This window comes from Hippopotamus amphibius, chromosome 8, assembly GCF_030028045.1.
Source record: "Hippopotamus amphibius kiboko isolate mHipAmp2 chromosome 8, mHipAmp2.hap2, whole genome shotgun sequence".
Taxonomy (NCBI): Eukaryota; Metazoa; Chordata; class Mammalia; order Artiodactyla; family Hippopotamidae; genus Hippopotamus; species Hippopotamus amphibius.
The window spans coordinates 142996812-143024635 of NC_080193.1; the positions used below are offsets into that span (position 1 = coordinate 142996812).

Genomic DNA, 27824 nt, shown 5'->3' on the forward strand with positions numbered 1-27824 from the left:
AAATGAATGGATAAAGAAGATGTGGCATATATATACAATGGAATATTACTCAGGTATAAAAAGGAATGAGATGGAGCTATATGTAATGAGGTGGATAGACCTAGAGTCTGTCATACAGAGTGAAGTAAGTCAGAAAGAGAAAGACAAATACCGTATGCTAACTCACATATACGAAATCTAAAAATAGTACTGATGAACTCAGTGACAAGAACAAGGACGCAGATGCAGAGAATGGACTGGAGAACTCGAGGTTTGGGAGGGGGCGGGGGGTGAAGGGGAAGCTGAGAGGAAGCGAGAAAGTAGCACAGACATATATATACTATCAACTGTAAAACAGATAGCCAGTGGGAAGTTGTTGTATAACAAAGGGAGTTCAACTCGAGGATGGAAGATGCTTTAGAGGACTGGGGCGGGGAGGGTGGGGGGGAGTCGAGGGAGGGAGGAGAGTCAAGGAAGGGAGGGAATACGGGGATATGTGTATAAAAACAGATGATTGAACTTTGTGTACCCCCCCAAAAATAATAAATAAATTAAAAAAAAAAAAATCACAGAACTTTTGGTGGTGAAAATAAATTTTTGCCTCCGAGTATACTTCCTTATTGAACAAATGAAGAGATAAGGACCAGAAGTGAAAGTGATTCATCCCAAGTCGAGGACCCAAGTGGAGAACACAGGCCCCCTGACCCAGAAAGCAATCCTCCCTCTACCACAAATTTCAGCATCTGTCACTGGTGCATAGTCGTTTTTTGAAACGATCTCACTCACATTTATCACCCATCACAAACTAAAATATTTTAATGATCGTTACATATTGCTGCATAATATAATCACTTAACTAGACATTCCCCCCCTCCCATTTTTTTTAAGAAATAAGTACTTTGTCTCACCCCAGGGCCATGATTTTTCCTACACCTAAAGCACTCCTGCCCCTAAGAATTAAACTGTAAGATTTTATGGCACTGATGTATATGAAAGAATGAAAAATGGAAGCGTTTTCCATGACTTAGTACCAAGGACAGACTAAAAATATGAGAATTCTAGTCTAGACAAAAAAAAATTGAAAAGGACATGATTAAAGTCGAAAAATCATAAAGTCAAGTAAGGTGATGCCCCAAAGTGTTCACCAATCCATGGGTAGAACTGAAGGTGAGTATGCCCTGAAGGCCGAAAAAAAGTGGGATTCAGGGCACAGAAACGGAAGGACTGTGTCACATTTATGGAATTCATTGTCACCTGGTGATAGAAACTGGAAAAGATGGATGACTTCAGAAAAAGCAGATGAATGCTTCACCCACGTAATGAATTTTAACGGAAGCCAAGTGTGCCCTAACCTCTGAGGTTGACCACAAACCAGAGAACCAAGCTCTTTCAAGAAACCTCAAGGCCATTTTCAATGGGAATATGCTAGTCTGCATGACAGTGGGTCACACCTACTTAGCAAGCCTTAAATTCCTACTGGAAAGCAAGAACTTCCTCAATGGAGTAAACATTAGAGAATCTATCAATCTGCTAAACCATTTCAAGACAAGTAGAGGGGAAACACGCAGAAAGATATTCCCAGTTCAGACATCTCACCAACACAATACCAAAATGAAGCATCTCGTTGGCCAGTTCCTGGGCTCCACAAAACACAGGACCCCTCTTTGTTTTCCGATCACCTAGCTCAGTGCCTAGCATCTAGTACGGTGTTAGTAACTATGGAGTTAACAAGTTCTGCTTTAAAACTGTTTAACTATCTCCCAGAGGGAGTTAAGCTAATTACGATTAGTCATTTATAACACTGTGGGATTAACAAAATATGGGGTTAACAACAAATGTGGGATTAATAATTACAGAAATTATCTAAGTATCTAGGTTGGGATGGTTAAGAATATAGAACAGACCAGTAACAACCCTTGGCTTCTGGAAAATTAACCACCAAGAGCATCACACCTAGAGAGATCAGGATGTAGAGACAAAGACACATATGAAAATTCAAAACAGCACACAGAAAAATAGTTTCGATTGGATCAGTTAAATGGTACTCATGTAATGCCAAGGAAAACGTTTATCCTAGGGTGTTCTAATCATTTTTAGTGAGCATATATCTTTGTCCTCTCACGTATATACCCAAAACTCATCCTTTTTATGGGCCTAAGCACAATGGAGAAACTCAAGTATTTACCAAATAAATTAACATCTCTGAAGATATTACAGTACTCATTTCAACAGCATAAATTTTATTTAAATTACCAATTATGCAGCACCACTGATCTCACTGAACATTTGTTTTCTTCCCTTCATTCTCAGAGAAGATGACGCTGTAATGATTACTTTGCTTCCGACATCATACTTCAATAAAAATATAAACTAAAAAAAAAATCATGACCACTTGAATCTTCTTCAGCCAAATCATGAACAAACTATGACCATGGGAAAACCACCACATGAAGAAGCACAGTCCAGGGCCAGTTGTCCAAAACTGTTCTCTGCCAACACACCCAACTTCCGTGTGTAAATCCCACCTTACTCTGGGAGTCAGGGGGGTAGGGATAGAGCAGGGAGTAGGGGTGGGAGGTGACAGAGTTTCAGCAAGGGACACGGCTGTTCCTGCAGCCAGCCAACAGTTGATAACTGTGACTTCTATGACATAACACTCTCACTAGATAAGGATCCCAGTGGCCATTGTTTCTTGTAAGAACAATGGTTTCCAGTTAACACATGGCACAGTTTGTGAAACCATGAGAAGCACTGACCTGTATATAACACACACACACACACACACACACACACACACACGGAATTAAAGGATTATTAGGATACCGGATGTCCAAACACTGCCAAAATGTGAACCCGCAGAGATAATAAAAGCACAAGCAGCAGCAGGATTAGAAACTGAAAGGATTACAGCAACTTTGCTCCAGTCATGTGCCAACAGCTAGGCCACAAAAACCTGACAACTTTAGGCAGCCTATACGGTAAATTCCATTTCTTTTTGTTTGCAAAGGACCTGGGTGTTGTGTGTTCTGAAGAACCAAAACCATTCTCCCCATTCCCAGAAATATCAAGACATCAAAGGTCAAAGATTCAAAATTAAGGAACGGTCAGAGCAACAAATCAATACATCTTTTAAAATGAAAAATAATTATGCACATATACTATACTCCATTAACAGTAACATGGGCATGGCGGGTGCAGAATGAAAGAGAGAGATTAACTGCTAATAAGCAAACTCGTAAATCTTAAGACCTCAGATTAATGGAGCCAAGCACAAAGCCATAAAAGCACCAGCCCTCACACTGACAGCTCTGGCTAAATTATGAGTAACTCCAAATGACACTGCTATGGTTCCTGGTCCCGGGGTAACAGCAGAAAAGTCCTGGAATGACAATCTCCCTGGTGCCTCCACTGGGACCTCTATACAGCTATCATCACTGCCAGCCAACTGCTGATAAAAAGTCAGCAGGGGGAAAACATGGAGGCTTTGGGCAACTGAGAACTTGGTAGAAACCAGAGACCACAGCAGTAGCCCAGAAGGCTGGTTCAGAACTGTCCGATGCAAGTACACACAAGCCTTATACACATCCTGTATAAATATTCTGCTGGTGGCAAAAAGATGGCTGTGAGACCTCCAACAGAACACCACGGTAAAATACAACTGTCATGGGCAAATTCAAGAGTGGTATTTCCAAGTAGGGCATAAGTATAGACGCATGCTCCAAGATGTTTTTTTTAATTAATGTGTACTTAGTATAGCCACAGAACCTGAGGACTCCTAATGGGACCCGAGGAATCTTGTGATGCAACTCTCTTTTTAAATCACGTAGCGCTGTTAAGTAACCTGGCTAAAATTAAGAAACAAGTTGGTGGCAAAAGCAGGACACAGCTCTCTCCACGGTTTGTTTAAAGCTTTTTCCACTCCAGAAAGTGACCTTGAACACTGGTCAGATGACAAAGGCACAGTTTTACTGGTCACCCCGATAGCAAGCAACAGAAGTATGCTGTCATCATCTTGGCAACAGCAAAGCACAGCTGAAATTCTGAAGAGGGTAAAAGCCTTAGATGCATGCAAAAGAAAAAAATAATTTTTTTTTCTTTTACTTAAGTTGTGGAAACCCTTCCTTTAAGCTGAGTTCTGGCTGGCAATCTATTGCTTCAATCCCAGGGAAAACCATGGCTTGTGTAGCCTAATTGAAAATGTAAGGCCAAACAGATCTGGAAAAGTACAGCTTTATCCTTGTACTTAATTTATACCATAGCGTACTGTAATTATGGCTGAAATAAAAGCTATATTCTGAGTAAAGACAAAAAGCTTTTGTTAATGACATTCCATTCCCAATGTAGACTCTAACAAAAGGCTTCTTCATTTGGAGCCAACCGTCATTATACTTTGAAGCTTGTATGGAGCTATTGGACTAATATTTGTCCTGGGATTAGTGCTGGGATAACCAATCAGTTACCTCCTCCACTGCAGTCTTCTATTATCCTCAAATAAATGACCAAAAGGGAAAAAAGAAAATTGGCAGCCGTAACGACAACTATATTTATGAGATTAAACTCTCAAACCCTTCACAGTTTGCCGGGCAACTAATCACCATTCGCCAAGCTGTTCATTTAATAATGAGTCAGCTAAGCCAAAGCAAATGTTCCTTCAACCAACCAATGCTACTACAGTCGTATCCACACCCTGACAAGCTCCAATTATTTATGTAACATACTTTATTTAGAAGTACAAGTTGCCCTGTACGAAAAACAAACCCCTCTCATTAGACAATAAGAATGCAAGCTACGCTGCAGTATTTTCAGTAACTAAAATTTATAGGAGATTTTGTCATTTAGGAAAGCCAAAATGACCAGCAAATTGCTTAGAGAGCAATTCCTGTTTGTGTCACGATTCAAGACCGAGGGCCAGAAGCTCGCCATCCATCTCTGCACTCAGTATCACATGCCCGTAGGTCATCTGAGTCTGTTCCCTCACTTGAATAAAACAGAGGGTCAACACTGAGACCCTCCCCGCCTGGGGATCGTGAGGGCTGAGCAAAATTCTGTTTCTCAAAGCAAAGCAAGCTGCATATCACACAACGGTATCAGAAAGAGGAAAAAGCCACGTGGGCTGCGTTCCAAGAAGCACGTGTGTCCAAACAGGAGAAAACACCACATTGCCTCCACTCTCTCCTCTCCTGCTTCTCTGGCCCGTCGCTATATACCCACGAGTTAAGAAAAGCCACCGGCAGCATCCCCTTCGCTTGTACTTACTAGTAGTTCATCCATGCTGGTCTGGCATTTTTCCAAGTTGATCCGCTTTATTGCTACGCGCTCTTGCCTGGGTTTGCATAGGGCAGCCTGGACCACAGCTGTAGCGCCACTGCCTGAAACGAAGTGAAAACAACATCAGCTACCACGTGGCACACCGTCTGCTCATATCTGTCACCCCCTTCGCAAATTAATACGGTTTTTAAAGTTTCTACTCAAAGTATTCAAAACATTACCACTTGACATCTTTTTAAAGAATGTCTTAAGTCTGAAAATAATTATCTGAAGGAGAAAAAGGAAAAACTGGACCCTCCTAGAGAATACAAAGACAGCATCTGCACTGCAGAGGCTTAACAATCCAGGAAGGTGACCCACATCAAAAGAGCCCATTGCAGTACAGTGTGTTCACTGCTGCCCAGAACAAAGGCTGAGAAAGTGATGGGTCTGACGTCACAAGAACAAGGAACGTGAGAATCTAAGCACAACCCTTGCTGGTATTTCCGCATTTCGGTGCCTTTACGACAGCTCGAGCTCTTCTCCCACTTCAGCCCAAACCAACCCACTCCAGCCTGAGCCACTTCAGGGCTTCCACGAGATGCTGTGACAACTTATCTGCTCTGAGCGCTCTTTGAGCTTATTTCTTCAAGCTTGCTCTGCAATGAGAAGAGCAGGAATCAACCTGAGTATTCTCATATTGAAAGCAGGACTTCTCAAGGATGCCAAGTAAAATGATGCAAATGTATAATTACAAAAGCTCTCAGCATTCATGTGCATTTCCCATTTCTTAGGTTTCATGATCATTAGCTAATGCACTCAAATTCCTAGGAGACAGAGTCATGTCATTATCCATATTTTATAAGAGCAAATGTAGACATGTAATGATTTGTGGTAGAGCACAAAGAGCTTCTAATCCGATTTATATTCTGTAGGCGCAAAGAGACCTCCAGGTGAAGGCATCTCAATTCTGCAAAGAATACCAAAAATCTCATTCTCATCACAAAAATCCTCTCCCTGCAAGACTGCCAAAAAGAGAAACAGCCTGTGCTCGAGACTGTTGCAAAAGTAGGGGGCAGATGTGACCATCTTCCTTTCTCCAAGTTTTTCTTCACATACTGTTTCTGAAATGAGTCCTCAATTACCATCCAAGTGGGGGAGCAGGGTCTTTTGTCAATGAGGAGAGAGCGGTATTAGCTTTCCTGATACATGTGAGAGAAAGGCATGACATTTCTTGCGCAAACCAAGGCTTTCCCACCCCATGGACGTGCCCAAATGGGTGTTTCTAGTGCTGAAGTTCTCCCCTGTGGCCCCCTGACCTGGTGACTGAGCAGGTCACCCTAATGCTCCAAAAACAGGTCTCCAAGTTCAAGGCTTCCATTCCAGGAAGTCCCATCTGTGTTCACTGGGGAAGAAAAGGCACACACACTGACCACCCACTGTACAGTTAGCATTTTCCTCGTGTAATTCTCGTTACAATCCTGTGCACTTTTTGTTAATAGCCTCATTTTCTATGTGAGAACACTGGAGCTTGGGAAACTTGCCCACACAGCTAACAAGTACCTGAGCCGGGATCTGAGTCAGGTCTGCTGGCTCCTAGCCAGAGCACACTCCTCCCCTTCCTTACTTGTCTTGCCCTTGCTAGGAAAATATTTTCTTCTGTCCTACGTGATTGAATAAAAGAGAAACAACCTAGAGGGAAAGTTCGAGTAATCCTCACTCTCTCTAGAGCTCAGTTCAAGAAGTGAGTGCCAATGTCAGAGGTTACTTTTTTTTTTATTGGAATATAATTGTTTTACATTCTTGTACCAGTTTTTGAGGTACACCAAAGTGAATCAGCTGTATTTATACACATATCCCCATATTCCCTCTCTCCCTCGATTCCCACCCTCCCCGTCCTGGCCCTCTAAGGCATCACCATCATCGAGTTGATCTCGCTTTGTTATACAGCAACTTCCCACTGGCTATCTATTTTACAGTTGGTACTATATATATGTCTGTGCTACTCTCTCACTTCGTCCCAGCTTCCCCTTCATCCCCTGCCCCACCCCCCAACCTCGTGTCCTCCAATCCATTCTCTGCATCTGCATCCTTATTCTTGCCCTGTCACTGGGTTCATCAGTACCATTTTTTTTTTAGATTCCATATATATGAGTTAGCATACAACATTTGTTTTTCTCTTTCTGACTTACTTCACTCTGTATGACAGACTCGAGGTCTATCCACCTCATGACATATAGCTCCATCTCATTCCTTTTTATACCTGAGTAATATTCCATTGTATATATATGCCACATCTTCTTTATCCATTCATTTGTTGATGGGCATTTAGGTAGCTTCCATGTCCTGGCTATTGTAAATCGTGCTGCAATAAACATTATGGTACATGTTTCTTCTTGGATTATGGTTTTCTCTGGGTATACGCCCAGTAGGGGGATTGTTGGGTCATATGGTAGTTCTGTTTTTAGTTTCTTAAGGAACCTCCATACCGTTCTCTATAATGATTGTACCAATTAACATTCCCACCAACAGTGCAGGAGAGTTCCCTTTTCTCTACACCCTCTCCAGCATTTATTGTTTCTAGATTTTTTTAATGATGGCCATTCTGACTGGTGTGAGGTGATACCTCATTGTGGCTTTGACTTACATTTCTCTGATGATTAGTGATGTTGAGCATCTTTTCATGTGTCTGTTGGCTATCTGTATGTCTTCTTTGGAGAAATGTCTATGTAGGTCTTCCGCCCATTTGTGGATTGGGTTATTTTCTTTTTTGGTACTAAGCTGCCTGAGCTGCTTGTGTATTTTGGAGAAGGGCCTCCCTTCCCCTGACCTCACTGCTTCTCTATCAGCTGCTACTCGGGTCCCACTGGACCACCCTCACCGGCTCTGCAGATCACAGCATGTGGGGCTCCACCCAGAATGCTCCAGATACCAGAGCCAAACACTACAAAGAGCCCTACGGATAACAGAGTGTATTTTCCAGTCAGGGTCTCCAGAACAAGAGACCCTCGCTGAAGGGAGCCACAGAGAAAGTGACAAGTAGCAAGTTAGCACTGGGCCAGGTACCCAGCAGAGAAATCAACACGCATCTTTAACGAGCTGCTGATGGGAAGCTCGGCCCTACCTGTTGCAGCTCTCCCCCCAGTTCCACCTCTGCATCCTCCATCTATATCCCAACACATTCTCAAATCAGGAAAACAGGAAGGAAGAAAACAAATTCCCAGAGAGGACAAAATAAGTGTATGTAATATGGGGCTACCACGCAGAGTCAGTTAAGTCCTTGACTATAAAAGCCTTCCAGCTTCCACAGACAAACGCAAGAATATGGACACAAAGAAGAATTCTAAGATGGGGGAGGGATGTTGAGTTGGCTTTTGCACAGCAAAGGAAACCACTGACAAAATGAAAAGACAACCTACTGAATGGGAGAAAATACTTGTAAATGATAAGACCAATAAGGGATTAATATGCAAAATACATAAACAGCTCACACAACTCAACATCGAAAATCTAACTGATTAAAAATGGGCAGAAGAACTGAATAGACGTTTTTCCAAACAGGACATGCAGATGGCCAACAGACACTAGAAAAGATGCACGGACCTTGCTAATCATCAAGGAAATGCAAATCAAAACCAGAATGAGATAACACTTTACACCTGTCAGAATGGCTATCATCAAAAAGAGTACAAATAACAAATGCTGGCGAGGATGTGGAGAAAAGGGAAAACTTGTACACTGTACAGTGTAAACTGGTGCAGCCATTGTGGAAGACGGTATGGAGGTTTCTCAAAAAACTAAAAACAGAGCTACCATATGACCCAGCAATCCCACTCCTGGTTACACATCCGAAAAAAACACAATAATTTGAAAGATACATGCACCCCAATGTTCACAGCAGTATTATTTGCAATTGCGAAGATACGGAAGCAACCTAAGTATCCATCAAGAGATGAATGGATAAAGAAGATATTACACACACACACACACACACCACACACACACAATGGAATATTACCCAGTGATAAAAAAAATGAATTTTGCCATTTGCAGCAAGCAACGTGGATGGACTTGGAGGACATTATCCTAAGTGAAATACATCAGAGAAAGACAAATACTGTATGATATCACTTACATGTGGAATCTAAAAAACACAACAAACTAGTAAACATAACAAAAAAGAAGCAGACTCACAGATATACAGAACAAACTAGTGGTTCCCAGCGGGGTGGTGGGGGGAAAACATGAGGCGGAAGGCGTGGGAAGTACAATCTATTGGGTGTAAGACAGGCTCAAGGCTGCACCGTACAACCCAGGGAATACAGCCAATACTGGTAATAGCTATAAAGGGAAAGTGGCCTTTAAAAATTGTACAAAACTTTTTTTTAATTTTAAAAATAACAAACAATAAAAAAAATTTTTAAACCTGTAAAAGGGGAGGAAGTGGTAGGGAAAGTCTTCTATCAGAGCCACACAACTAGAGGATCGTTACTGCTTTATGACTACAGCCGACCAAAGAACAACTGGCAGCTTCTCATCTCTAGAAAGAATAAACATGTAGCTTTATGACCTGAGGTGATTGTCACAGCATGAATGGATTTAGCCACTCATTGGACAATCTGGAACAGTCCACTGTGAATCCAAAGATTTCCTTCAACTGTAAGACAGATCAAGAACAACACTGGAGGTACAGGGAGCCTTAAAGACCATCAAGTCCAACCCATCACTTTACAAGTGAGGACAGGAAGGCAAGGCAAGAGAGTTCTTATCAGAAACCAGATCAGCCAGAACCTTGATCTGGACTTCCCAGCCCCCAAAACGCTGAGAAACAAATGTCTGTTGTTTAAGGCACTGGTTCTTAGGGTATTTTACTATGGCAGCCCAAGCGAACACAACAGGCTTTCCTTGTTTGCTCTAAAGTCACTCGCCTACAATCACCTATGCTAAACCATGGCATGCAAGTTACAGGTTCTCAAGAACTTCCTAATTAAATCAAACAGCAATAAGAGACAAGATTCAACTGAAGGGTCTCTGGAAGGCCTCTGTAATTCTCAAGTCTTAGTAAGACCCTTGAAAAGAAGGTCAGACAGGGATTCTATCCAGTCCTGGTACTGAGTCCCAGGATTCAGTGACATCAGGCCTATTTCTACCTATACCATTTCCTTAATGGGCATAACAAAATCTACCTGCAAGACTTAATAACATAATGTGTCTCACATCCCTGGAAACCACTGACTCAATAAATGTTAGGCTCTCTCTCTGGGACTCATTTCTCCATCTGTAATGTGAAGGAGACAGACTACAACTGTAGTTTATATTGGGAAAGAGAGAGAGGGCAAAGTAGCTCCAGGTCAGGACTAAGTTTCATTTTACTTACCAGGAAGATTCTGTTGGTTTATAAGGTGGGCTAAACTGGAAAACCAGAAGACTAAATGATTTCTAAGGTCTGATACAGCATGATGAGTTTAAGAGTCTAAAATATAAGAGAATAACCCAGAGAATTCAAGATCAGCTATGAATTAATATTCTATAGCTAAATTTCTCACTGAAAACGTACTTTGATATCTAACCTAACAAAGTGATTGTTAGAAGTCTTCGACACCCAGACGGCATGAGCGCACATCCTAGCCCTGCTACCTACGAACTGCTTATCCTTGGACAACGTTCTTAACTTCTCCATGCCTCAGTTTCTTCCCACGCAATAAGATGTCAATAACAGCAGCAAGTTCATAGGGCAGCTGTGAGGATCAAGTGAGTTAATACATGGAAAGCCCTTGAACTGTGCCTAGTGCGTAGGAAGTACTAATTAAACCTCAGCTAGTATTACTCCTCAGGGAAATCCCTCCAGGTCAGCTGGTGTCCTGTCAATCTGTCATGTTCAAGCCACACAGTATTTCATGAGGCTGATGTACCACAATCTATTCAGCCCTTCTTTTATTGATGCGTATTCTCTTTTATGTACAGTTTCCCCCTCATTACCGTGTAGCAATACACATCTGGTACCTTTAAAATGCATGTCAGTCGACGGGAACTTTCACCGTAAAGTTAGGACGTGGTCAGCTGTTCAGGAGCCCCTTCCCATAAACGTCAGGATTTAAAAAGCAAAAAGGTAAACGAAAAAGGCATTACATGAGCCAGGGACATGAATGGCGGCCAGGGGAAGCAAATCCTGTCATCACATCCCACTTAAAATGAAGAGCACCGAGCCAAAACCTTAACAAGAGTTTGCCCATCGCTTAGCACATGAATGGGCTCCTTAATGATGCTTCACGGTCCTGCTTTAGTGATAAGACTCCAGAGCTGCATCAGGCTTTCTCTTTAGAGGGGCTTGCTGCTGGTGTGCAGTAAACACAACCGAGGACTCTGGGCCAGCTGACGATTTCTTCCAATTCTCTCTTTACCCAACTCACCTGAGGTGCTCTATTTACATCACACGTCCAATCTCATAGCCCAGGAGGCCAGGCAGGCCCCATGAGGGCCAGAAGCCGGCCAGGCTGTGAATGGACACACACGAGGGCTCCAGGGGGGCACGGCTGCCACTCTGCCTCAGCCCGCTGTCACCATGTGACATCAATGACTCAGAGGGACGAGACCCTGAGTCTTGCCGAAAAGCCGAAAATCCAGAATTTTGTGTGAGATCCCCACGTTTAAGGTTAGCAGTTAATGTTTAAAAATATCAAAATACGGTCAGTCACAGGCAAGCTCGCCACAAGTTGCATTTGCCTCCCAGGGTGACTGCTGGTTGGCTTCAAAGGTGTACCCTTCCTTATCTGAGGGTACAAATTTAAAGTTACCTATTTGATTACACATATGAAGCTGTCATTCTTCTAGATCAAAAATGGTCACATTTCCTGTGGTTCAACATAATATGTGAATATACTCAGGACACAGGCCCAAACTGATTTACAACAGGTCACCACGTCCCCATCCATTTTATCCTGCTATTTCACGCAAAGAGAAAAGTATCAGAGCTATTCGGTCATTTGGTGCGTAGTGAGACAGGTGTCATGTGCCATTTGCTGGACGGACTCTTTTACAAAACAGACGCGACTGCTGGCCTATCAGGAGATACCGGGCCGGGCACAGCAAGGCCACATTTCTCACAGCAGCTACAAACAAGTGACCCTCCTAAGTGACCTGGTTTGTGTAGCAGCCGCCAAGTTGGCTGAGTTATGTCCTTCTGCCTCTGTCAAAAGTACCAATGAGGAGTGCCTCCTTCTGGGGTTGCTGGAGCAGATTTAGAGCTTACTATAAAAAAAATATAAAGACCACGGTGAGGTGGAGAAATGGCCACTCTGTGAATGAACTTGCATTTCACCACTGACCTAGATAAACCACCTTCCCTGGGAAAGCCTGGCTTGTGAAAACCTTTAGAGGTCACAGACCTCACCAAAGAAAAGCGAGGCCTGTGTGTAACTCAGCAAGAACCACCTGATAGCACCAGAGAAAAACAAAAACTCACCTGAGCTTCTGATGGGAAGGGAGATAGAGGGAAACTGGTGTGTGGAATCAAACTGGAAAGAATGTCATAAGCTCACCTCGGACCTCAAGCTACATCTAAGGCAACAATTAAATATTTTTAAAAGATTTTAAACACAACTTTATACTACATCTCCTGAACGCAGAAGGTGGATTGGGATTATCTAACATAAGGAAAATTATTATTAAGGGATACAGGTAAACTCTAGACACCTGGTTAAAGACGAGGGGTATCTATGGGATAAGGAGCTGTTAAGCATCAGACTCTAATTTCCATCTAATTCACTGTGACTGATACCGGAATGTACTCCCATTGTTTGTTTTCTTAATGATACTGGAATTTACTCCTAGACATTTCTGGTTTTCTTAATGATGCACAGTCGATGAAAGAATCACTCTGTAAATATGATTACCTGCCAGTTTAAAAATAATTTCACAATTACAGTCACCCTCCCTTTTTTGTGGTTTCGCTTTCCATGGTTTTAGTTACCCAAGGTCAACCATGATCAAAAAACATTAAATGGAAAATTCCAGAAATAAACAATTCGTAAGGTTGAAATTCTGCACCATTCTGAGCAGTGTGATGAAATCCGGCGCTGTCCCATCCCGGGCGTGAATCATCCCTTTGTCCAGAGTATCCCGCCTGTAAGTCACGCGGGGGCTGTGTAGGTTAACAGATCGACTGTCAAGGTATCGCAGTGACTGTGTCCAGGTAAAGACTTATTTTACTTACTAATGGCCCCAAAGCACAAGAGTAGTGATGCTGCCATGCAGATACACCAATGAGAAGCCATAAACTGCTTCCTTTAAGTGAAACGGGGAAAGTTCTCAACGTCATAAGAAAAGAAAAAAATTGCAGAGATTGCTAAGATATATGGTAAGAAGGACTCTTCCATCTGTGAACTCGTGAAGAAGGAAAAAGAAATCTGTGCTAGTTTTGCTGTCTCACCTCACACTGCGGAAGTTATGGCCACAGCGCATGATAAGTACTGAAGGTGGAAAAGGCATTAAATTTGCAAGATATTTTGAGAGGGAGAGAGAGAGACCACACTCACATAACTTTTGTTACAGTATATTGCTATAACTGTTCTATTTTTATTGTTATTGTTAATTTCTTACAGTACCTAATTCACAATTTAAACTTTACCATAGGCAGGTATGTACAGGAAACAACATAGTATATGTAGGGTTCGGTCCTATCTGCTGTTTCAAGCATCCACTGGGGGCCTTGGAACATGTTCCCCGTGGATAAGGAGGACAGCTGTAGTCTGAAAAGCACTCACTTCAAGGTTAGGTCCCTTAAAGCTGAAACTATTCTAAGATTCGAATTCCAATGTTGACACTGACCAACAGGAAATTTGGCGTAAAACGCAGGATCTCTCTGTCCACGAATGTGTTTTTATTGTTTAAGAAAAAGATCATCCTATTTTGATGGGGTGGGGATTGACAACCCAGCCCCGGGGATTGGCTAGGAATCACTGGAGATGCTGCCTTCTTTAACAGCTCCAGGCAGAATTAGTCACTTCCTCTCTGCTCTCAAGGACTCCGTACATCTCACCCCAGCACGTAACATGCTTATCGAGTAGTCTGCATGGCCTTGTGAATCTAGAACCAGCCCTCCCACTTAAGGCCCCTGCCGGGAACGCAGGAGGTCCTCAATAACTGTTTGCCAAGTGGATGAAACTCGCATCAATCTCTCCCTGGGTGGACAAGGGAAACAAGGGAGGCGCAGCTGTGCTCCAAGCTGGGTGGATGCAAAGGCGTCTGGGCCCAGATAAGCGATCCAACCTGGAGGCAAGGAAGCAGAGACCTTCACTCAGGATGCTCACTGTGTGCGCTTGTAAGCAGGTAGCTGCTGGTGGGCGTGGCACTTAACCTCAAGGAACAAGCCTAGCAAAGTCACGTGCCCGAAGGCTGTTTCTGATTTGCGGAACATCGCAGGAAAGCTCAGGCGGAGGAGCAGTGTTCCACCAGAATGGCTTTGGGACCCTCAGGTTTTAAAAACTGAATTCCCTGGCCACTGCTCAGCATGCAGGAATCACGCAAACTGAGGCAGGCGAACATCATGTAGGGTCTTCAATGATTCCGCCTGAGGATAAAGAGCTGATATAAGACACCTAGCAACACAGGGAGGTGACAGACAGGAGCCGAGGACAGTCCTCTAATCCCATCTCAGGAAACACTGCATCAGGCCCTGGACTGCAGGAGTGACACAACCCTGCACGGTAAACTGGATTCTTATTCTCAGCAAAGGTCACTTTGAAGTCCTCACCCTCAGCAAACTCAAAGCCCCATGACCTGGCAAGACTGAGAAACTGCCTGTTCTGCTCTGAGGGGGTAGCAACTCCTCCCAGCAAAACCCACGCGTGTTACTGATTAAATCAATCAAATAGAAGCCAACATCCCACAAAGGAATGTCCATTGCTATTCACACAGATAAACAGATACACCCATTAGTAAAGGCCAAAAGACATGGGTGCCCTGGTTGGTTATCAGATGGTATTTTAACAGGATATGGGAGTGGTCTCCAGCTCCGTACTGCTCCAACTGTAAGTCACCAGGAAGTAGGAAGGGCTCCAACGTGAAAAGGAGAGCCAGTATCTACTCCCAGGTCAGTCCCATTTAACCATCTCAGCGACACGCATGTTGCCTTTGTATGAATAAGAAAAAGGCATCCCTCTCACCGGGCGCCGACCTGGAGGGCAAGGCCTGCCAGGTGGACAGCGCGCGGCTGGGGGGAAGGTCCTTTCTCCCAGCTGACTGCGTCAGAGCTTGCTGGGCTGAACAAGGCTTGGGGATTCGGCCTCCAGGGGCCCGTGTACAGCCCTGGGGGCCCTTGGTCTAAACTTAGCACATCAACAGCCCCCAGCCTATTTAAAAAAAAAAAATAAGTAAAGTCTGTTTCTGAGCCCCAAGACAACCAGCTCAGATCTAAGAAACAGTCCCCATGAGAAGCCCTAGGTTTGGGTAGATTCATCTCAAAGGCTGTGAGACAGAGTACAGAGAAGAACTCATCTCAGAAACGTGGAAGATGTCTCTTTACAAAGCAGATTCTTATTTTTTATGATGAACTGGTTTTATGTTTAATGAAGTACAGTTGATTTACAATGTTTCAGGTATACAGCAAAGTGATTCCATTATATACGTATGTTCTTTTTCAGATTCTTTTCCATTACAGGTTATTACAAGATAACGCATACAGTTCCCTGTGTAAACTGTTTTCTACATAGCAGTGTGTATCTGCTTAAAAGGCAGATTCTTGAGCCCATATCCAACCTTCTGAAGCGGAATTACTGCAAACGGAGGCCTGGAATCTGCATTTTTAATAAGCTTCTCTAGCGATTTCCCTACATCCTGAAATGTGAGAACCACGGGTCCTGGGTGTCAGCTTCTCTGCCCTCCCCAGCCAGGACACCAGGTCTTGGGAAAACTTTACCAGCCAGGGACCAGTTAGGAAAACCAGGCACACTAGGCCTTATCACAGATACTATTTAGTATAAAACCTGGTTCCACAGGCATTCGAGAACTGAAAAGACGAGTGACACAGAGTGACTGCAGGGAGCAGCTATGTCCCCTAGAGCCCGGGGAATCACAGAGGGGGGATGGGGTTAACAGAATCTGACAGTTTAGAGGAGACCCACAGAGCTGGGGCCCAGATGTCCGAGGAGCAGAGGCTGACACCTCAGGAGCTCCGAGGAGGGCCTCTCAGGGAGGGTCCTTGGACGGCCAGGAAGCCCACATCTGAGGACCAGCGGGGGGCGGCATCTCTGAGGGGCGCTGGAGGCTGGTTCCAGGAAATAGAAAGAAGCTGCAGATGGGACCCAACTGCCGCTAGCGACTGAAAGACCCTTTCCAGAAGGACGCTAATAAGAGCTGTAAACCAGCAGGACGAAACCAGGTCCCTTCTCCCTCCTCCAGCCTCCCGGGATCCACGCCCCGCCCCCAGCACCCACTAGTAGCGGAGCTTAACAGGGAACATGGTTTGCCGGATACCAGCGCAATACACAAGCCGAGACTGGAAAGGTCTGTCTAGTGCGTCTAATTACTCAATGAGGAAGCAAGGGAGTACAATGTGCATCAGCTCCAACAGGAGGATGGGGCCTATTCCAAGCTCCCCCCACAAAGGCCAGGCTTCTCCTTTTTTTTTTTTTTCCTCTTAAATTCTCATTTCACTCTGGACTTCCCTGGTGGCGCGGTGGTTAAGAATCCGCCTGCCAATGCAGAGGACACGGGTATGAGCCCTGCTCCGGGAAGATTCCACATGCCTCGGAGCAAATAAGCCCAGGAGCCACAACTACTGAGCCCGTGCACCGAAACTACTGAAGCCCACACGCCTAGAGCCTGGGCTCCGCAACAAAGAGCAGCCTCCACTCACCACAACTAGAGGAAGCCCGCGCACAGAAACAAACACCCAACACAGCCAAAAATAAATAATAATAAATAAATCTAAAACCCCCCCCCAAATCCTCATTTCATGCTGTTTTTAAGCACAATTCCTATCACGGGCCTTTTTAATATCTTATGCTCCCCAAATGGTATCTCTGTAGTTCCAAAAGAAGCCCAGCCCAGCCCCACTCTAACTTCCTCCTGGTCATGCAGGAATTAGGGGTGGGAGTCTGGGGCCAGAGAGCCCGACCAGCCATGTGACCTTGGGCAAGTCGCTTAGGCACTTAAGCCTCCATTTCCTCAATTATGAAAAGGGAATGCCCTCGGCCTCTACCTCTCGGGATGGCTGTAAATATTAAATGAGTTGATACACACAAATGTAATAATGTAAATGACTATGTCTGGCATTTACGTGTTTATGTTTTGATCGTGAATACTGTCAGTAATATGATTACCCCAGACACCTGGATGGAAACTAGAAATGGACCCACTACGAGCTGCTGAAAAATCCCCCTCCCTGTGATCACCTCTGCCCCCACAGAGCCCCAGCTCCTGTAGCTTCTCAACTCCACCTCCCCGAACCCGACTCTTGGCAGCCAGGACTGACGACCAGCTTTTATACCACAATGACTGGGTGTACAGGAAACTGGGCAGGAAAAGGATTCACTGTCCCAGATCACCTTCTCTGATCATTAAATATCCTTGGCTACCAGATCCATGAAGCAGCAAGGAAGTAAAAAATTCCTCCTAGTTTAAGGACAGGAGGAAAAAAGTCCTTTCTGCTAATGCCACCCAGCCCTCCCTATCTCTCCATCTGATTTGACGTCACTCACAATGGAACTCCTGCTTATGTGGTCTCCATGGCAACCTGAGGTTCTCCCCCAAAGCTACACCACCCGAGAGGCAGTGCGGGCAACACGGCAGGGGAAAGGGCGTCCCCTGCCTCTCTCTCGCCCAGCAGCAGGGGGATGAAAACGCCAGAAGAAAAGAAGAGGCACAGGGAAAGCCGTGTCCTGGTAACCCAATCAGGGCCTGAGAGCACGGCTGATGAGCAGAAGGGTGAAGACGTGCCCCGTGAAGGGCGCCAGTGGAAGCAGCAGCATGCCGTCAGCTGTCTCCGGGGTCTTCCTGCAAGCTCCCACACTGCCATCGGAGGGGCCTGGCGGGACTTCAGAACTCTCCCTCCCGCGGTCTCCAAGCTGGGAGCCCAAGTGTTAGGACTATATAGGAATAGAAAAATGTGCACACAGCATACGCGGTCACCTGGGTATCCTGTGAAAATGTAGGTGCTGATTAGCAGGTCTGGGGTGGGGCCTGAGATTCTATGCTTCTGCAGGCTCCCTGGTGATATGTAAGATGCAGCTGGTCCATGGACCCCTCTCTGAATAGCTAAAGCATAGGGGACACAGCTTACCCAAATCACCCCCAAAGGTTCCAGGTCCCCAGCTCCTAACAAGGGGGTAGAAAGCTTAGAAACTGCCTGACCCACCTCCTGGTCCCCTATGGCTGACTAGGGAGGGAGGTATGAGCCATGGGAAAGCAGATGACTTGGGAGTCAGGGATAAGAGGGACCAACCTGATATATCCAGAAAAAAGCATAATTCAAAAAGATACGTGCACCCCAATGTTCATAGCAGCACTATTTACAACAACCGAGACATGGAAGCAACCTAAATGCCTATCAACAGATGAATGGATAAAGATGTGGTACATATAGACAATGGAATATTACTCAGCCATGAAAAAGAATGAAGGGAGGTCATTTGCAGCAATGTGGATGGACCTAAAAAATTATCATACTAAGTGAAGTAAACTAGACAAATATTATATGATATTGGGTATATGTGGAATCTTAAAAAAAAAAAAGATACAAATGAACTCACAAAACAGAAAGAGACCCCTAGACACAGCAAACAAACTTACGGTTACCAAAGGGGAAGTGGGGGGGGGGCCCCGCAGGGAGAAATCAGGAGTTTGAAATTAACGTATACACACTACTACGTATAAAATAGAAAACCAACAAGGACCTACAGTATAGCACAGGGAAGTATACTCAATATTTTGTAATAACCTATAAGGGAAAAGAACATGAAAAAGAATAGATATATATATATGCATACATACACACACACATATATACATATATATAATACAAGCACACATACATATAATTGAATCACTGTGCTGTACACCTGAAAATAACACAACATTGTAAATCAACTATACTTCAATTAAAAAAAACTAAAAAACAAACAAACAAACAGAAACCAAACAAAAGAAAAACAGAGGGACCAGCCTGGGGAAGGGGCTCCCAGCCTGCAAGAGACCAGAAGGAGCAAATCCCTTTCCAAGGAACCACACTTAGGAATTTTATGCATATCTCGCCCTTCAAAAATGAAGGTTCAACACTCCTCCCCTTAACGTGTAAGTTTATTATTTTTCAGATATATTTTCAGAAATTCACCACAAATGAAAGATGAGGACAATTCTGCTTCCCTGCCTCAGTAAAAGTGTAATTAAACAGAATTATTTCCCATCACTATGACTGAAATTAAGTTGGGCTTCAGTTCTCTGGAAATTAATCCAGAAAACATGATTCTTCATATATTATAATCAACTAAGGATACACAGTAAACTAAACAGCCAGATCACTGCGCATGCTTTTATTCAATACATATTGGGCCCTCAGTCACTCTCACATTAAACGATTAGTCTTTACAATAGCAATATGATGTCTGAATTCAACATATACAGATTACTTCGTATGACAGTTCAAGAAGAATCATTACAAACACTGATTGTTTCATTGAAACGTTCTTACCGTGTAAGGGCCGGATCCTCCTACTGTGACCATACCGCTAGGGAAGCAGGTGTGTACAGCATGCTGGTTAGGATGGCATGAGTTTCAGTATGTCTTGTAATTACTCATTTCATACCTTTTTAACAGCTAGGCTGTACTGGATTAATAAGTACTCGTTAAACTGATCTTTTAACAGATAACTCTATTTCCTTTCTGTTTCATTTACATTACTTGACAAATGACAGGAAGAATTTAGTTTTACGTACTTGCTGTCAAGTGTTTGGTTTAACTAACGTTCCTACCTTGAACTCTCAGGAGGTGGTTACCTACCCTCTTGATTCGCCTTGTTTACCGCCGAGATGCCCCTCCTGCAGGTCATTTAACAAAAACCTGTCGGTGATAATGGCCAGGCCTTCAGGTGCCGGCTCTGGGCTGTGGACCAAAATCCTGGAAAAGCCCAAGTTTCAGATTCAACCTCCTCACGTGTCAGCTTCACGTTGTTGCTTCAGCCCACCCAGTCCCGGTAAGAACAAAACAGATCGACACGGGTAACAGCTCCACCACCAACTGGGGGGCGGGGAGCAGTCAAAGGCCTGATCGACCAACCATGGAGAATAGTTGTAACAACGCCTTCAACACCCGAAGAATAACAGCATCCTGGAGCTGGGAAGAACTTCTATTTATAGGTCATACAATCTTATATGGACAGAGAATATGTGCTTGTTTATTCATTCAACAGATTCTAAGAACTTTCCTGGTGGTCCAGTGGGTAAGATTCCGTGCTCCCAACACAGGGGGCTGGGGTTTGATCCCTGGTCGGGGAACCAGATCCCAAATGCATGTCGCAACTAAGAGTTTGCACGTTGCAACTAAGAGTTTGCACATCGCAACTAAGAGTTTGCACGCCGCAACCAAGAAGCCTACACACCTCAATAAAGATCCCTCATGCTGCAATTAAGACCTGGCACAACCTAAATAAATAAATATTAAAAATTAAAAAAACAAAATCAGGGACTTCCTAGGTGGCGCAGTGGTTAAGAGTCCACCTGCCAATGCAGGGGACCGAGGTTTGAGCCCTACTCTGGGAGGATCCCACATGCCATGGAGCAAGTAGGCCTGTGCGCCACAACTACTGAGCCTGCACTCTAGAGCCCGTGAGCCACAACTATTGAGCCCGTGTGCCACAATACTGAAGCCCATGTGCCTAGAGCCCGTGCTCCACAAGAGGCCACCGCAATAAGGAGCCCGTGTACCACAATGAAGAGTAGCCCCCACTCGCCACAACTAGAGAAAGCCCGTGTGCAGCAACAAAGACCCAACGCAGCCAATAAACAAATTAAATAAATAAATAAATAAATTTAAAACAAAAAACAAACAAAAAAACAGCTTCTATTGTGCTTCCTGTATGTGCCAGGCACTATTTAAGGTGCTAGAGGCAGAGAGCAAAAACTGCCTGCCTTCCTAGAGTTTACATTTTAATGGGGTTGGGGGCTAGGTTTTTTTTAAATCTATGGATAAGATCATTTTATTTTGTGATAAGTGCTATGAAAAAAATAAAACAGACCTGCGTGATATCAACTGGTGGGCAGAGTCCTGGAGCTGTGACAGTCAAGGAAGCCTCTCTAAGGTGCTGACATCTGGGCAGATGAGGAGGAACCACCACACAAAGGCCTGTGGCCAGAGCATGCGGAGAAGAGGGGCAGTGCGTGCACACGGCCTGAGTCAGGGATGAGTTGGAAGAACTCAGGGACAGAGACAAAGGCAGCATAGCCAGAGCTTGTTGACTAAGAAGGCAGATGGAAAAAGAGATGGTCGGACAGGTAAGCAGGGAACACACAGAGAGACGCTTGGGGACCAAAATAAGTGTTTTGGAGTTTTGAAAAGAATTAGATGATCTGGTTCACATTTTATAGTGCTCACTCTGGCTGCTCCGTGGAGATAATAAGGTCGTATGTGGAGAAAGGGTAGATACAGCAAGATTGATCAGGAGATTGCTGTAAATACGCGGGCGCTAATTAACAACGATGGGGGCTAGGATGAGAGCTGATGGACTGGAAATTACCTGGGGTGAAAAAACACTGAGGTACTGAAACTAAATATGTATCACCTCTACTATAATCATCCCTGAATTTTATAATGAATAGCCTCGATTCTCTCTACACCCTTCCCAAAACTTGTCCACCAGGACTGGTCTGTCCACTAGAATAAATTCTGCTTGCTCCAGATGACAATTCTACCACGCATTATTCAGTCGGCCTCCAACAGGAAGAACAAAGAAGGCTGAGGATGCAGGGGAAGGAGGTGTAGAAACCAAGTTGCGTCTCCCCTTTGCTAAAAGAGAAGAGGCCAGCAAGGGCGGGTGATGTATTTCCACATACTCAAGAGAGAGTTCTGGGAAAAAAACCACTGTCTCTTACAAATGGATATTTGTGGGTACTGTCTCCTATGAAGAAGCATTTTATAAAACCAAAAGAAGAAATATAAATATTTGGTATTTGAATGTATTTCTTCCATCTCACTCTTTTACTTCAGAGGCTTAACAGAAATAATTAACCAGTTAAATGAAAGCGATTTTCCTCCCTTCCTTAAAATTAAACCATACTGGGCTTCCTAGGTGGCGCAGTGGTTAAGAATCCGCCTGCCAATGCAGGGGACACGGGTCAACCCTGCTCCAGGAAGATCCCACATGCCGCGGAGCAACTAAGCCCGTGCGCCACAACTATTCAGCCTGCGCTTTAGAGCCCGTGAGCCACAACTATCGAGCCCATGTGCTGCAATTACTGAAGCCCACGCGCCTAGAGCCCGTGCTCCGCAACGAGAAGCCACGGCAATGAGGAGCCCGCGCACCACAACAAAGAGTGGCCCCCACTCACAGCAACTAAAAGAAAGCCCGCGCTCAGCAAAAAAGACCTAACACAGCCAATAAAATAAATAAATAAATAAATAAATAAATAAATAAATAAATAATTTATTTTTTAAAAAATTAAACCATACTAAACAACAGTGACAAAGTGTTTTAAATAATTTTTTTTTAAATCCCACTTTCCAAATGCAGCTGTTTTCATAGTTGCTTATTACATTCTAACCCTCACTCATACATACACACACACATATTTATATGTACTCACATATACGGTCACAATAATTATAACTCTGTATTCTGCTATCTGCTTTGTGAACTAGATCATAAGCAATTTTCATGTTTCTAAAATGTTTATATTAGTTGCAACGCAACATCCCAACGTATTACTGAACCATAAACTATTGCCTTTAACCCTAAAACTGGGCACCTGAATTCTCCTTTCTCTCCGTTTTATCTAACAATTTCCTAGGGATAACGAAAACAATGCCACATGCATAAACTTCAAGGCTCTTGCAAAATTGCTGTATTTGGTAACTCATTAAATTGCTTATAAACTCATTTGCCTGTCCGTGATTTGCCAAACCAAGTGAGTAAAAAGAAATACATCAATCTCATTCAAGGATTATTTACCTAGGACACACGAATAACTCACAAACCCAACAGGAAATCAGCTGAACCTGCACCACAGAGTGTGCACTTTTTTTTTTCTTTATAAATAAATGAATAGAATATGGACTTGGAGGAGACATCACGTTCTCTGCACTGTAATTTCACCAACGTCTTCACTTTCGCTAGGTGGCTGAGTGCTGACAGGTAAGAGTCCACAGCTGAAGTTCTGCAGGAGGCAGCTCTCTGGATATGTTAAGGACAGTACTACATTAAAATCGTTTACACTGAAACGTGGGGGTAATTTATAACTATACACACAGATACATGTTATATATGGAGAGAATTTTGTACTGTGTTCTAAAGGTGTCTTTCCTTTAAGGCTTCCGAACCCCTTAACGCATGCCTAAAAAAGTGAAACATGCTCACAAGACTGCCAGCCTCCCAGCTGTCCTCCAGATTCTCTACCGCGGCATCGTATTTTAGGCAATGCTAAAAGTAGCAGGGGGCAGGAAGGGCTTTCAGGGGCTTTAGCTTCAGGAAATGCTTAAAAGAAAAGCCCCATAATATCCTTTGATACCCTGATCCTTAATGGGGTTCTATCCTTCAGCAGACAGGAGGCTTACACCACTGAAGTTTGTTCTCAGTTTCAAAAGGAGGCCCACAGCAGCCTCTCCGTGAAGGCCCACAGCAGCCTCTCCGTGAAGATCCCCACCAGCCACGGAGACCACAACGGGACACCTCTTCCATGTTTTTCTGTACCATCCTTAACTCATGAGGCCAATCATTTCAGGAGAATGTCTGAAGGGGAAAAAGAGATGGCTGTTTACAGATCAAATCCCATCCTGGGAGGAACTGAACTTCATTCCAGAAAACATCGGAAGCTGTTCAGTTTTGCAAACTGTAACATATTTCAAAGTCACGGGTGCAAATGCACCACTTTATGTTGATTGCCTTTGTAAAAGGGAAATAGGAAATGGGAACCCTGCATCTCAACATTATGTCCATGCAGACGTTCACATCTCTGCCAGGGCTCACACTGGACAGAGACTCCAAAAGGATGTCCAGAGTCTTTGGACAACTGGTATTCAGCCACATCAAATACTGCTTGAAATAATTAAGCTGTCAGAAGGGCCTTGGAAATGTTTGGGCTTTAATAGTATCTGGATGTCCTATTATGTTTCATGATGGTATCTGATCCGTATTACAATTCCTCACATTCTCCAGCCAGAACCAAAATGACCAAATACGGCCAGCAAAACAGTGTTCATTTTAGATTCACCTTCGTTTCTCTCTTGAACTTTAAAGGAACATTTCCATGCTTTTATTCATCTGTGTATCAAAAACCACATCAAAATATTTAAGAAGTGGGAAAAGGCAACGACTGATGAGACCAAAAAAAAAAAAAAAAAAACCAAAAACTCCATGGAAATATTACATGCCATACATTAGTCTTAGAGATCAGCACACTTTAAATCTACAAGAAGCAGGCACACCCAACTACTATCTAATCTCATTCCCAACTCTAAAACAAATGTAATTAAAGGATACCACTAGTTAAAATTGGAATGGAAAAAAAACTATTCAGTTAAGCAAATCCTTCTTTCTCATTTTTCACTACCATTAAACATTCACCTTTTTTTTGTACCAGTTTATAAATAATATGTCCTCTACTTGGTTTTATTAAGGTAAAGTCCACAGAAATGTCCACCTGTCATGGGCTCAGGGACCCAACATTATCAAACAAAACAATCTTCTATTAACTCAGATAAACTAGAACTTATTTAACAAACATCTTATATGCAGAATTGAAAAATATTAACCAAAGCAACCTGACTCTTTGATTTATGTAAGATTCATATTCACAGCTTCAAACTCATGAAATTCAATGGACAGGACTTTAAAGGGAGTTCTTGGGGGAAGGAGGGGATGGGATTCCAACAAGTGTTTTAACCTTTAAAGGCACCATCTCATACGGTTTACATTATCCAACTACACTCCCAGGTGACTTTTGATTTCTACCTCACTCTTTCGTTTATGAAGTAAATGATGAAAATTCCTTCCAAGGTTTTCTTTTTAAATATTTTGGAGTTGCAGCCCACATTGCAAAGGCCAAAGCTTAGCTGGCAGCCAGGAGCTATACCTGACAGGAAGTGCAGGTAAAACACATCCCACAGAAAGAGACCTGAGAACACACGCAGACCCAAAGCTGCAGCGCAGGGGAAGCACTAAAATATACCCCTGGGCAAGCCTTGGATGTTTATTTTATCCTTATGTCAGGAAATCACAAACAATCACTTCAGAACTTAGCAACTCTGGTCACCAGGTATCCACTCAGCGAGCCAGCCTCCTACCCCTCAAACCTCAGCTGCAGAAAGAAACTCTTCAAAATATTAAGACAGTCAATGTTCTAGATCGCCAGGCAGAGCTCAAGGAAAGAAGAGATAAACTACATAGGAACAATTTGCAAGTGGATGGAACATGGTCATTTTCATCCCATTCCTAAAGGAATGCAGTTTGGAGCTGAGAGGAATCCCGTCCACGTCTCACTTCTTTTTCCCCAAAGCCTTCCAAAAGTCCCACTGAGAATAAACACCACTTCCCTCCAACTGCCCCTTCCCCACCCCAAGTCACAATTCCATCGGCCAATGGTCAAGGAGATTTCCCCAGCCTGGGTTCCTGAACTGGTTTCCCCGAGACTCAGGACTCTGAGTCAAAGTAACGGTCAAGGAGACCATCCAATAAAAAGATCTCTCCAGTTATCATTAAAAGCAAGCACAAAGAACAGTTTTGTCCTGTGTGAAACAGCTCTAAAAGATTATTCTGTCAATGGCCCCAGAGAAAGAGAAAACAACTAGCTAGAGGCAGGCTTCCCGAGAAAGCGAGGGCTCCCCCTTCCCGCTCACCTGGTAGCCGGGAGCCGGGATCTCGCCAAGTGCTACCTGCGCATCACCAGCATCAGAAGCACCTGGGTTACTGTGAAGAAAGACTAATGCCCACACGCGGCCAAACCTCCCAAATGGAATCTCCGGGGCTGCAGCCTGAGCACCCGCATTCTGGAACGAGCACTCGGGGAACTCTTCTGCACAATGAAGTTTGAAAACCACCATCAAACTCAAACTACCTCTGTAGATTTCCCAAAGTTTTTAGTATCTTCTCCAATGACAACCATGGACGCAGTTATTTAAAACACCACGTCGCTACTTACCCCAAAGTGCTGACGGTCACCCGTGCAGACACAGTCCCGCTCACTGTACACTCCCAACAACCCTATGAAGTATTTCATCCCCATCTTATGGCCCAGGAGACTGAGGCCCGCGGCCCACTTTGTACGTGGCAGGGTAAAGATTTCTACCCAGGTCTCCCTGATGTGGAAAAGGACTCCCTCTAACGAGCAGGAGAAGTAACTAACTGTTTCTTGCTGTCCTAGGAGTCACTGACACGGTTGGTCATGACTTCCCCTCTCACCCCGACCCGTTCCACCCCAAAGATGACCACTTTCATCATATGCGGCGTGGGCCAGACTGCTAGCACGCCGCCTCTGAATTGGGTCATGACAATTTACGAGACGTAACACATGAAAAATTTGGAAAAAATCTCGAGACACTAAAGAGAGACAGAAAGGAGGCGATGAGAATAAATTTTAAAAGTTAACTGAGACCAGCCTGGGAGAATGCGATCATACTCAAAGGAGGGTGAGCACACGTCTCGTCTCCACCTCAGAGCAACTCACTGAAGCACAAGAGACACAGCTTAGATGCACAGATGAACTTTCTCATAAGGGTTGGGGTAATATGGGCATGCAGGCCACATAATGCCACTGATGGGAGGATTTCCAAAAAAAAAAAAAAAAAAATGCACCTTTATATCTAGGGCAGCGTTTCCCAGCCACGGCACTATTGGCATCTTAGGCGAGATGATTCTCCACTGTGGGGGCCTATTCTATGCGGCGTGGGCCAGCATCCCTGGCCTCTACCCACGAGAGGCCGGGAGCATCCCCTCAGCCCTCCCCACTGTGACAACTGAAGATCTCTGAAGACCCCGACAAATGTCCCAGACGATGGGGGAGAAGAGGTCCAAATCCCCCTGAATTCGATGAGAGAGAAGGCAGTTGAGGTGCAAGAGAAACCAGATGCTCTTTCCAAGAATCAAGGTCTCAGCCAACCAAGATACTGAGAGCTGAAATTGCCCGAGGGAAAAATCAAGGAGCCTGGATAATTCAGAAACCAGATGATGTGACTGAGACGCCTGAGAACAGACTGCCCTCAGGAAAACAAGAAGAAGGAAGAGAGGAAGACAGAAAAGGGGAAGGGGAATGGCCTTGTGGGCCCGCTTGTGTCAAGTCAGGGCTCCACAGACCCCAGCTCCCAGGAAGGCGGCTTAGCCAGGGTTGAGTTTGTGAGGAAGCACAGGTGAGAGCCGTCACTAACGGCAGGACTGAGGCTTCTCATCGTTGTAAATGGT

General features: G+C 44.1%; 1 protein-coding gene across 10 annotated transcripts in view; it reads right to left on the minus strand.

The window, feature by feature from the left end:
* Positions 1-27824, minus strand: part of STK39 (serine/threonine kinase 39) — a 282065-nt gene that overhangs the window by 218924 nt on the left and 35317 nt on the right. For all 10 annotated transcript variants that reach the window (XR_009055030.1, XR_009055028.1, XR_009055027.1 and 7 more), the window contains exon 2: positions 5236-5348. Coding sequence is in view for 6 of the 10 variants with exons in the window: in XM_057744396.1 (XP_057600379.1) it covers positions 5236-5348 (113 nt within the window). In the remaining 4 variants the exon portion in view is untranslated. The remainder of the gene's footprint in view (positions 1-5235; positions 5349-27824) is intronic.